At 20.7% G+C, this 12,981-nt stretch overlaps 5 protein-coding genes across 5 annotated transcripts; 4 read left to right on the forward strand and 1 right to left on the reverse strand.

Annotated features, from left to right (window-relative positions):
* Positions 1 to 1,663: 1,663 nt before the first annotated feature.
* On the forward strand, positions 1,664 to 2,692 carry PBANKA_0923500 (ribosome biogenesis regulatory protein, putative; the record flags this gene model as incomplete). Its single annotated transcript, XM_034564826.1, has 3 exons — positions 1,664 to 1,731; positions 1,933 to 2,433; positions 2,521 to 2,692. 3 exons carry the CDS (start codon positions 1,664 to 1,666, stop codon positions 2,690 to 2,692), a joined length of 741 nt encoding a protein of 246 aa, XP_034421585.1.
* Positions 2,693 to 4,118: 1,426 nt separating this feature from the next.
* On the forward strand, positions 4,119 to 5,111 carry PBANKA_0923600 (GrpE protein homolog, mitochondrial, putative; the record flags this gene model as incomplete). The annotated part of the gene is made up of 2 exons (XM_034564827.1): positions 4,119 to 4,945; positions 5,081 to 5,111. The coding sequence occupies 2 exons, from the start codon at positions 4,119 to 4,121 to the stop codon at positions 5,109 to 5,111; spliced, it is 858 nt and encodes a 285-aa protein (XP_034421586.1).
* Positions 5,112 to 6,599: 1,488 nt separating this feature from the next.
* On the forward strand, positions 6,600 to 7,904 carry PBANKA_0923700 (ethanolamine kinase, putative; the record flags this gene model as incomplete). Its single annotated transcript, XM_034564828.1, has 1 exon — positions 6,600 to 7,904. One exon carries the CDS (start codon positions 6,600 to 6,602, stop codon positions 7,902 to 7,904), a length of 1,305 nt encoding a protein of 434 aa, XP_034421587.1.
* A 495-nt stretch (positions 7,905 to 8,399) lies between these two features.
* Positions 8,400 to 10,169, reverse strand: PBANKA_0923800 (pyruvate dehydrogenase E1 component subunit alpha; the record flags this gene model as incomplete). The annotated part of the gene is made up of 1 exon (XM_034564830.1): positions 8,400 to 10,169. The coding sequence occupies one exon, from the start codon at positions 10,167 to 10,169 to the stop codon at positions 8,400 to 8,402; it is 1,770 nt and encodes a 589-aa protein (XP_034421588.1).
* A 1,361-nt stretch (positions 10,170 to 11,530) lies between these two features.
* PBANKA_0923900 (U6 snRNA-associated Sm-like protein LSm1, putative) lies at positions 11,531 to 12,391 on the forward strand (the record flags this gene model as incomplete). Its single annotated transcript, XM_034564831.1, has 3 exons — positions 11,531 to 11,627; positions 11,784 to 11,885; positions 12,162 to 12,391. The coding sequence occupies 3 exons, from the start codon at positions 11,531 to 11,533 to the stop codon at positions 12,389 to 12,391; spliced, it is 429 nt and encodes a 142-aa protein (XP_034421589.1).
* Between the last annotated feature and the right edge of the window lie 590 nt (positions 12,392 to 12,981).

The following is a 12,981-nucleotide window of genomic DNA, read 5'->3' on the forward strand; positions in this document are numbered from 1 at the left end:
CGCATAACAACATATATGAGGATAAAAAAATATTTTTAATATTATTTATATAATTATATTTTATAGGTAATTATTCATTTTTATTTTATATAATAAATACCCCCTTTTATCCCTTGAATTTTTCCCATAACCGAATACTTCATTTAATGCGCCAAACATATAAAACTAAATATTCATATAATAATAATAAGCATATTATATATTTATGTAGCAGGCAAATGTACACAAACTTTTAAAAAAATGAAGATTTTTAGATCATTTAGTTACATATTTGAAATAGTTTTTTTTAGCTATTTATTAAACTTTTATTTTTATAAAAAAAATAAGAATAAAATAAGTTCATGGATATGATTTGTTATTTTTTCCTATTCTACAAAATTTATGTTTATTACTATGGATTAATAAAAACGTTTTAAAATATTTATTTTAATTATTTTTCAAATATTTTAAAACCCATATTTACTGATAAGACTTTACAGATATTTTTTTTTATAAATATAAAAATAAAATTATAACGTTTTAATGATATATATGTTTTAGTAGCAACATCATGCTTAGGGAATTATATGAATGTTTTATTTTTTATTCGAATATTCAAAATAAAATATATTACTTTACGTCTACTTTTATCAGTTCATTATTTGTTCTCTCTATATATATATATTCATTTTTGTTTATTGTTGTTTGGTTTATGTTTAATATAAAACATAATAATAAATAAAAGGAAGCATATGTGTTTTTACTGTTAAATTAAAAAACTGATGAAAAGGCTGGGGTAGTTTTTAAAAATCCTCATTAATGAAAAAACGAACGAACAAACAAACAAACAAACAAACAAACGAACTGTATGAATATAATATTTGTTTATTTTTATACAATCTAAGTACTGATTTTCTTAAAATATAATCTTTCCTTTAGTTATAATTTAGGCATATATACATAAGCAATATAAGAATACTTGGTTAATACAAAATATATTTTTTTGTTTATTAGAAATATGTTTACTAAACTTCACCTTAATAAATATCAACAAAAAAAACACACATTAAAAAGTGAGGAAAATAAAGTTAAACAGGTTTGACCATTTCCCAACTCACCATTTATTTTGTTCGAATTTTTATATTATTTTTATTTGGTGATAAAATATGTTAATATAGAACTGTAAAAATAATAATTTTAAAAGACCAAAATAAATATATGCCTTTTTCGTTAACTACGCAATAATATTGATAAATAAGTAAAAAAAAACGTTTAATCATTATTTTTTAATCAGCTTTAATCATTTTTTAATTATTTTTTAATTGATATTCTTTAATTTGTTTTAAAATATAAATTTAAAGAAATTATAAAAATATCTATAGAATAATATTTTTAAAATAATATATACAAAAGAAAAATATTATTTATGAACGCCACCTGTTGAAAAATCGACAATACAAATATGTATATATTATATTTTTAATATTATAATACCTATTTTTTTTTTTTTTTTTTAACTCCCAACATGTTTGTTAAAAAATAGTAGATTAATTTAAAATTATATTCTGTTATTATATTATATATATATATATACATTTGTAGGAACATATAATATATTGATGATTAAGTATTTTTTCTTTTGCTTTAATTTACGACAAATATTATAATTTAAAATTAAAAAAAAATGAGTTTGGATTTCTGTTCTCAGCACCTTCTTGCTTATGATAATTCCCTGATAACATCTGAAAATGAGTAATAAAAAAAGTGAAAAAGTTTAAAATAAATGAAAAATGAAAAATGAAAAACCGTATTCTGTCCATATTTAATATATAATATCTTAAGAGTTTAACTAAAAGTGTTACATATCCATGATAAATGTAAATATCTACATGTTTATGCATTTTGTTTATTTCTTTCATTTTTTCCCATTTTTATTGTTTATAATTTGATTAGGATAAAAAGCAAAACCGAAGAAAATTTCGCATTAGTTTTGAAAAAAATAAATGAATTAACAAATCAGAGAAATGATGAAGGTGAATTGTTTTATAATCTAACCCAAGATAATGTATTTAATTTGCCACGATATTCGAAATTTCCTGAAGCTAAAAAGCCAACAAAATGGGAACTATTTTCTCAAAAAAAATTAAAAAAAAAAAAAAATAAACATGGTTTAATATATGACGAAAATAGTAAGGGTTGGGTAAGAAGGTTTCAAAAAAAACAAATAAAAATAAACAAAGAAAAATCCGATTTTGTTCATGAATATAAACCAAATGATAATATTTATGACGATCCATTTGAAAAAATGGAGGAAGAAAAAGATATTAAAAAAATGAAACAAAAAATGAGAGAAATGAAAAATAAATTCGAACAACAAGGTATTTCATCACAAGACATCAAATATATACAGAAGCAAAAAAGGAAACGGGAAAATCTGATTGATAATCTTAAAATGTAAGGCAAAAAGCGCATATACAAATTTTTGATTTTTTTCATTTTGTATTTCTATTTTTTTCATTTTGTATTTCTCATTCAATTCAGGGCCCAAATTTCATCTTCCACATTCGGGCGATATGACAAAAAACTAAAAAAAGAAAAAAAACTTAAAGTAAAAAACAGTAAAATAATAAATCAGAAATGTGAAAAACGTTTACTAAAAGATGAAATAAATCAGAATAATAAATTAGCAGAAATTGTTTTAAAATCTCTTTAGAGTATGATATAGTGTAACATAATTGAGTCTTAAATATATATACCCCTTTTTAAGTTTTTGTTTTATTTATTTTTTAGACATCATCATTTATCTTTTCATTTTGTAATATACACATATATTATGCATAATTTTGATTTTTTTGTTTTCATTTGTTTTTATAATAAAAAAATATATGTTTGTATAGACAAATGCTATATAATTGGTTAAAGTAAAATCAATAATTTATTTAATTAACCTGATTAATATATCATTTTAATTTTAAACTTTATTTTAATCGAAAATTTTCTTAATTATATTTGTTTTATATAAATATAAAAAAATAAAATATTTAATTATGGTTATTATTTTCCAAGGGTGAATTGCTTTTATGACTTTTTTCATATGTATTATTAATTCGTGAAGTTTTTATTTAAATTTACTAATTTATTAATTTTTTTTTGCTTATTTTTTTTTTAAACAATCTATTATTTTATGGCTACACATGAGTCAGTTGTAACTCTGGAAGAATTTTAGACGAGCATAGAACTTATTATTAACATCAAAAAATCATAATAAATTTACAAATTTATTATGGAATAGCTTATTTAATAATGTTAGTTATATATGTATACACATATATTAATTTGCATAACAATTATACATAATATAGGTCTTAATTAAGGAATATATATATTTTTATTCATCGTTATTTTATTAGGACAATAATAAAAAGGCATTAAGTTTTTTTTTTTTTTTTTAATTTTCCTACTATAAATTAATTGTAACATATTTTTCTATTTTTATTTTTTAATAATATATTTCACTTTTATTTGGTCATTCATTTTTATTCAGTTGTTTTTTTTCTCGAAACCTTGATATGGTATATAAAATATTACTATGCATATAATATATATATATATGCTTATTGCTTGATTTATTTTATTTTTTGTGTAAAAGAAAATGAATATTTTAAGGAACACTTTGGAGTGCATTTCATACTATACTAATGTATGAATAAATGCATAGATATTTTTCATATTATTTTTATATTTTCTAAAATATTTCACTATTTTTTACATATTAATATTCATTGCATGGTGTAACCATACTACTGTATGTTGTAGGATATAACATGGATACTTAAAAAAAAAATTCCTTATAATGCATATCAAATTAAAAAAGGAAAAATATATATTTATTTTATTATTTTTTTTTATATAATTTTATATTGCTAATTCAGAAATTTTTTTCCATATGTGCTTGTAAATTATTTATTGTTAATATATTTTTTTTACGCTAGTTTATATTATTACTGTTGTTATTATTATTCTACTATTGTTATTTAATTATTTTTATTATGATCACTTTTGCAATTGTGATTGTTTTGTAGCTATAGATTAACTTATTATTTTATATTTCTTTTTTTTTCGAAATATTTTTTTATAATATGAAATATGCTAATATGCTGAAAAAGAGCCTAATCTGTAATAGGGTATTAAACATGCATGGAGGGAAAATGAAATCGGCAGTATTTCGAAAATATTACACAAATCTATTAGATGGAAATAAATCAGTTCTCAATTTAACAAAACGCTGTTTATTTAGTAGCCAATCAGGGCAAGATAAGGGATACACCGAAAGTAGTGGTGATGGAAATACTAACAATGAGCAGCATAATGAAAATATGGAAATGAATAACAAAAACTCAGAATGTAATGATAATAAAAAAAATATGAACAAGTCAGAAAATTCTGAACATTCAGAAGAAAAAAATAATAAAGAAATAAATTATGAATGTTATAACAAAATAGATCTTATTAATGAAATTAAAAAAACCAAAAAACATATGGATGAAAAGTTAGTAGATAATCAAGTTTTAAAAGAAAAATATTTATCTGTATTAGCAGAAAAAGAAAATTTAAGAACTAGATATATGAAAGAGATTGAAAATAGTAAATTATATTGCATTAGTAATTTTGCAAAATCATTGCTTGATGTTGCTGATAACTTATCACTAGCAATTAAAAACATAAGTGAGGAATCCTTAAAATCAAATGAAGAGATTAACAATATATATAAAGGAATAGAAATGACAGAAACTATCCTCCATAATATTTTTAATAAATATGGAATAGACAAATATAACCCAATCAATGAAAAATTTAATCCCATGTTTCATGAGGCTATTTTTGAGGTTAGCGATACAACTAAAGAAAAAGGGACAGTTGCAACAGTTATCCAACCAGGATATAAAATAAATGATAGGATATTAAGGTAATATTTTCTTCATTCGCAATTGTATATATATATATTTTTTTTATTTGGGTTATTTTGCTATATACACAGTTTTAGGCAATTATTTCGCACCTTTTTCGATATATACTTAATATATGGATTTTTTTTTTTCAGAGCTGCGAAAGTTGGAGTTGTAAAGAACTAAATCTTTAACATAAAATAAGAGTTTCCTTTTTTCTTTTTTATTTTCCAGAAAAAACACAATATTTGAAAAGTTTAGCTATATTCACACGTGAAAATTATGTGTGCTTAATATAAATATATTTAATACAAGTAAATGTAAATTATACATTTATTTATTTTATTATTAAAATAAGTGTAGATTACAAATGCTTACTAATACATAAAAAATGGTTATCACTATTTATAAGAATATTTTGTTTACAAATTTATTAACTTTTTTTTTTTTCAAGCTTTACATGCTTGTTCAAAACATTCTTAAAATTCTATAATAATTTTTAAGTAAATATGATTAATAATATAAATTGTGTATTTCAAAAAATAATATAGGAAAATATATTCTCCACTCCTTGTTTAAAATAATAACTTGTATTGAATAATTTTTAAGTATTTACAAATAATAGTTTGCTATTTTTTTTTTTTGGTTACATAATTGTTGTTTATTTTAAGCACTTTCCCTTTTATAATATATACATTAGAGCGAATTATTTAAAAGAATATTATTATATATATGTAAAACATTTTTAGGTTTTTTTTTTGAGATAAAATTCTAATAATTTTTCAAAAGGTGAAAAATATGAATTAATTAAAAAAAAATAAATATAGAGAATAAAACTACTTATTTTTGATACCTTTAAAAATCCGAAAAATAAGAAGAAAATATATTAAAAAAAAACAAAACAAAATTTAAAAGCTTGCTTATACTTAGTTGTATAACGTTTTATTTTATATTTTTTAAAGTTTGCATCATTTCCCCTTATCGTTTTATTTTTTAATAATATTTTCTTATCAAAGAATAACAAAGTATTATTATTGATCATTTGTGAGTTTGAAAAAAATAAATTTATGAGTCAAATACTTAATGGGTATATGCATATATATATGCTAATTTTCGTAAAATAAAATAACTTAAAAAAAATATACCCTATATGCAAATAAGCACACATTAAACATTTACACAAATTAATGAAAAAAAAATATAATTTGAATTTCAAAAAAAACATATAAAATTTAGTTTATATTGCTATATATTTTTATTATCCATTTATTTCGATTAAAAAGGATAATATGCGTATTTAAGTGTGCATATATAATTTGTTAAATTTTTTGGAAATTATAAATAAGAAAATTCCAATTTCTATACTCCGATATGCATCGATTTATACATGTGTACATATGGATGAATTCATAGTAATTATATTTGTTTTATTACCATTGAAATTATTTAGATAGTAAATCGTTTTATTCACACGTATATATTACTTTATTTAAATTTTTTTTTTCGCATCCTAGTAGCACTTTATTATCCCTCTGAAATTGCATTACCGTTTAATCTGCATTATTGAATTTGTAATTTTTTTTCAATTTTTGTTGTCAAAAAGGTAAATAAACTAGTGAATGAAATTATTAGAATAAATAATAGTGCAGACATAAAGTGACAAATATATCTAAAATGGAAGAAATAAAACAAAATAGTGATACAGAAATTCCAGAAAAACGAAATAGTAATTGTACAGTAAAACATTTTACTAATATTCCTTCATCAAATTCTCAAATTTGTGAAAAACAAAAAAAAGGAGTAAAGGCTATATCTGCTGACGATTTAAAAATAGTACAAGGTGAAAATGAAGACGATAAAATTGAAGAATATTTAAATAAATATAAAAGCAATGTGTTTTCAAATAAACATTCATTATATTTATATTGTAAATATGTTATTTTATATTATGGAAATGAATTAGTAAATAAAAAGGATGTTGATAAATTAAACTTTGAGATAATAAATGGAGGGATAACAAATATACTAGTAAAAGTTGAACATAGTTTAGAAAAAAAAACATACTTAATTAGGTTATATGGACCTAAAACTAGTGAAATAATTAATCGGGGTCGAGAAAAAATAATATCACATATATTAAATGATAAAAATATATCAAAAAAAATTTTTGTTTTTTTTCCAAATGGAAGGATAGAAGAATTTATGGAAGGGTATGCATTATCTAAAGAGGAAATAAAAAATCCCAATTTTCAAAAAGAAATTGCAAAAAAATTAAAAATTTTACATGATATTGAACTAAATGATGATATATATGAAACCATCAAAAAATTACAAACAGAAGATTGTATATATTATAATGATTTAAATAATAATGAGTTTGATAAATCAAATAATAGATCATCTTTTTTGTGGGGAACTATTTGGAAATATTTTAATTTATTATATGAAGAAAAAAGTAAACCATGTGAATTCAATTCTAAAGGAAATATATTAAAATTGATAGATTTTGATTCATTAAAAAAAACAATAAGTGAAGTAGAAAAAATATGTAAAGAAAAAAAATCACCTATTGTTTTATGCCACTGTGATTTACTTTCGTCAAATTTTATTAACAAAACAGATAATACTATTTGTCTTATTGATTTTGAATATTCATGTCCTATGGAACGAGCATTTGACATAGCTAATCATTTTAATGAATATGCAGGTTTTAATTGTGAATGGAATTTAATACCAACCCGAGATGAAGAATATAATTTTATTAAACATTATTTAAATACAGATAATAATCAAATTATTAATAAATTAATTGATGAAATACAACCATTTTATCTTATTTCACACATTCATTGGGCATTATGGTCATTATTACAAGGAATGAGGTCATCAATTGATTTTGATTTTATAAATTATGGAATGACAAAGTTAACTGCTTCTACACTTTCAATATTTAGATCGAAAATCACATCTCAGCAATGAATTTCAATTTGTTGAAATAGACTAACACTTTTCCCAACGTTATAATTTACTGAGTTCAATTATAAAATATTTTGTAAAATTAAAGAATCGTTTTAACATATTCTATGAGGAAAACAACTTTGATTTTTTTTTTTTTTTCAACTAATTTTTTTCATTATTAAGAAATTTTTAATATTATTATGGTATTTATTACTAATTAGTTTTGTTTTGTCTTTTTTTTTTTTTTTAACATTATTTCTTGTGAAAAACATTATGAATAAGTTTTATAAAAATATAATTCGTTTTCCTACTCTAAAGGAAGCAAAAATAACTGTCGATAAGCAAATCAGTTTAAAATGGGTCAGTTTTAAATAAGCCAGTTTTAAATAAACCTGTTTTAAATATACTAGTTTTAAATAAACTCGCGAATTTGCCTTTACAGAGATCAATAATATTTCTATAAGAAAAAAAAAGTTTAAGATACTTTTTAATTATTCATGATGAATATGTGTTATCTTAGTTTATGATTAGAGGTAGTTCCTTTTTGTCAAAAACTTTTGAATAATAATTTTTTTCATTTTTAATAAAATTTTCATTTATTTCATTCATATAGGATTGATAATATTGAGCTAGTTCATTTGGCGATAATTGGTCATATTTTTTGTATTTTGAATAGGATGTTTGATATTTTGTAATTTCAGATGGGGCAAAAACATTATTGTCATATAATTTGCATACATCTATATTTTTACTTTTTTCAAAATTTGAATCTGCATCATTTTGTGCATCTAAAAGCATTTTTTGGATCTCTTTTTTAGTATTTTCAAAATATATAGAATCAACAATATTATTATTTTTCATATAATTTGTTAATTGAATAATAGGATCTATTTTTTTCCATGATGTTTTTTCATCTAATCGTCTTAACAAATCTGGGTCGGCCAAAGAATGACCTCTTGTTCTGTATGTAATAGCTTCTATCAAAATTGGGCCTGATTTTTTTTTTCGAATTTCATTAATTTTTTTTTTTGCAAGTTTGTATATACTCAATACATCATTACCATCTACTTTATAAGTAGTTATATTAAATGATTGCCCTTTATTATAATTATTTGTTAAATCTCCTAAAGAACTTCGTGAACCCTCCATTCCAATTGCCCAATTATTATTTTCAATTACAAATACAATAGGTAAATTATAAGTAGATGCTAAATTTAGAGATTCATAAAATTGACCAATGTTACTTGTTCCATCCCCTAAAAAACATACAACTACATCTAGATCATTTTCATCTTTTTGTTCAATTTGATTATCATTATTTTTTATTGAATTTTCTTTAATATTATTTATAGTGTTTATAAGTGTGTTTTTTATTTCCAAAGGAGTTTGATATTCTTGATTGGATATATCTTGAATAAATTCTTTTTTATATAAAATACTATATGCTAATCCAACAGAAATTGGTATTTGTTCACCAATAAATCCAAACCCTCCAATAAAATTATTTTTTTTACTATATATATGCATAGAACCACCTTTTCCATGATTAGTACTTCCATAATAGTTTCCATATAATTCATTTAGTATTTCTTTTATAGGAACATTTTTACTAATTGCATGAACATGATCTCTATATGTGCTAACAACAAAATCTGAGTTTCTTAAATTTTTGATAATACCTGTGCTTATAGCCTCTTGACCATTATATAGATGTACAAATCCGCTTATTTTTTTATTATAATATAATTTTGCTACTAAATTTTCAAATAGACGACCTAAATTCATATCTTCATATAGTGTACATATTTCATTTTGACTTATTGAAACATCTGAAATATATTTTCCTAATTTGTTATTTTCTATATAAACATTATAATTAGTAGAATTATAAAATTCATTTTCATATAATTTATTTATATAATTATTTTTATCATATTTTTCATCTATATCGACATTATTAATTATGGGTTGTTTTACTATATTTTCACTATTAAATTGTTCAAAGGGGTTACCATTTTTTGAACTATTTGATTCAGTATTTTTGATAGAATTTAGAGTTTTTCTATTCCCAATGTTTTTTTTTTTCGTTTTTATTTTGAGATTTTCAAATTTATATGAAGTATCATGGGCTCGTGTATTTTCTTCAGTAAACAAATTATTGTAATTACATCCTGATATAAAATTGACAACCATTGATTTATTTTTATTTGTTTTTATATTCAAACTCATACATTTTTTTATTAATAAAAATGTGAAAAATAAAAAGTATAATGTGTTAAAGACCATGGTTTATATTGTTTGTCACCTCAATTAAGAATTTAAATATTTGTAAAAAAAAAAAATACCAAAATATTATTTTTATTATTGATCTTATGGAAATATACAACTTGAAAAAAAAAATATAAAATGTGTTTTATATATGATTGGTGCAAATCAGAGAAATAAAAGAATTACCAAACAAAAGAATATGCAAAGCCCAGTATATTTTCAAATATTTTAAGTATTTTTATTTGAAGTGGGAAAAGTGTGTAGAACAAAACCCATTACATTTTGCTATACGAGATATAAAAAATGTTTTATAAAATATAGAAATAAATAGAAAATGTGAACAAAATAAAAAATATATATATTTTGCATGTGTAATAAAAATTACAATAGTTTAACACCGTAGCGTCTTAGAAAAAAGTTTAAAAAAAAAATTAACATAAAAATGAGAACAGAAAAAACAACGATTATTTTTTTACCAATTATATGTTTATATTATTATTATCATCTACTTTTCTCCGAATGTTTATTCTCTTATTTTTATCATTAAATCAAGAAATTAAATATATGGATATATAAATAAAAAAATAAAATAAAAATGATCATATTTTCATTCATTTTTTCTTGTAGTTTTATGTACCCAATATTGTACAGCTATTACTGAACTGACCGAATTATAAATTTTTCATACCTATCGACATTTTTTTATAAAATGATTATTTTATTGATTATTTGATATTTATTTGCTTTTACTTTACTTTTAACTATTACATTTTTATTCGATAAATTATATTTAGTTGTTTTTATTTATTAAATTTTAATTAATAAATTTATTTGTTGGTTTTTTTTTGGTCAAAGAGGACTATGGCAAATCGATTAGTGATTATATTTTTAATTTTTTTTTTTTTTTAATTTTTTTTATACATTTTTTTAAATAAAAAAGAAACATTTAACTCTTTTAACATTTCTTGATTAGGTAGTATGATATGACATAATTAATATATTGTGGAGCGTATTCCTTATGAAAAATATAATAATTTTTTCATCATTTTATGAACAAATCAATAAAATAAATCGAATAAATTTGACATAATATAATGTGATGTAAAATAGTGTAACAAAGAAAGCGAATACTATTCTATATTCGATTTTTATCAAAAAAAAAATAATAAAACAATCGAAAAAAAAATAATAAAATAATCGAAAAAGAGAGGATACAAAAACAAGTCTGTGGATGAATGCTTACAATGTGTTGGAGCAAATTAACCAGCATAAAATATCCAAATTTATAACCATAATATAGAAGAAATCATAATAAATTAATTAAAAGGAAAGAATATAAATAAATTGAAAAAGTATTTTTTCATTCCTCTCCAAAAAAAATGGAGCAAATATTCAACCCACTATGGCTAAGTAGCTTTGAAGAAGATATAGATACATATATTTTTATTTCGTCGAGGGATAATAAATTATATTTAGGTTTGTAAATTAAAAAAAAAAACTAAAAACTAAAAATATATTTATATCAATGCATATGATATGTACAATGTTTACACCCTATATAATAACTATGCTTCCTAATTATCAATATAAGCAATTAAATGTACACCTATTTATATGTATTTTTGTTTTAAGGTATACTAAGAACATATGATCAACATGGAAATATATTTTTAACACACTGCGTTGAAAAAATTATAGTGCCTGAACAAAATTATTTTTCTGATGTTTATGTTGGTAAAAAAAATAAAATAATAACGATATGAATAATAATGTGAATGGATATAAATATATGTCTTTATATGCGCATGCATAAATGCTTATAAAATTCTTGTCCATAATGATAAATACATATTTCATATTAGATTGTAATTAAGAGTTTATATATTTTATATAATATACCCCGTTATTTTATTTTATTATACTTTATTATATTTTATTATATTTTTTAATTTTTTTTTTTATTTTCCCACCGATTTACATACAAATCCCCAATTCTTGTCATTTTTTTAGGAAATTTAATAATTAGAGGAGATAATATTGCATATTTTGGATCAATTGATGAAAGTAAATATGAGAAAATGTTTAATTACTCTCAAAAAGATATAAATGAAAATGATCAAGGGGGAAATTTATATGAACAAAATAAAAAAGAAGATATAATTCTTAATTATAAGCCCATAAATCAAATTTTAAAATATATCGATAAAACAAACAACGATAGTACTATTTTTGAAAATTAGTTTAAGTCTGAAATTACATAAACATGAATACAATTGTTTTATCACCTAGTTATGATATATATACTTATAAATATATAACCTTTCTAAGGGACAAAAATATTCACTCTTTTTGTAGAAAAATTAAAAAAAAAAAGTGCTAGCCTTTTTATAATACTTTAACATTTTTTTTACAATTATTATTTGATTATTATTTGTTTTACATTTTTTTGTCTTGCAATAAATAATATATGTATTTATGGCAAACATTTATTTATTTCACATTATAAGAAAGGAAAATAAAAATTCTGAAAATACATGAATGATATCGTTAGTTATATTTCATTCATTCGCTATGCTTATTTCCGTAATTTTTCGTTATAACCGCTTTTATATATTTTTTGATTTTTGCTATAAAATTTTAACTTGAATTACTCACTCATTTAATTTATTGAAAAAAATACAAATATAATAATTTTTTTTACACTAAATTATTTTCAATAGGCATACTCATATATGCATACAGTGATAAATCTTGAAAAGCTATTAACTTAAAAATAAATAAAATGCTAAAACAAAATAAAGTTAATTCATATATATAATAACAACAACAA

This window comes from Plasmodium berghei, assembly GCF_900002375.2.
Source record: "Plasmodium berghei ANKA genome assembly, chromosome: 9".
NCBI classification, from domain to species: Eukaryota; Apicomplexa; class Aconoidasida; order Haemosporida; family Plasmodiidae; genus Plasmodium; species Plasmodium berghei.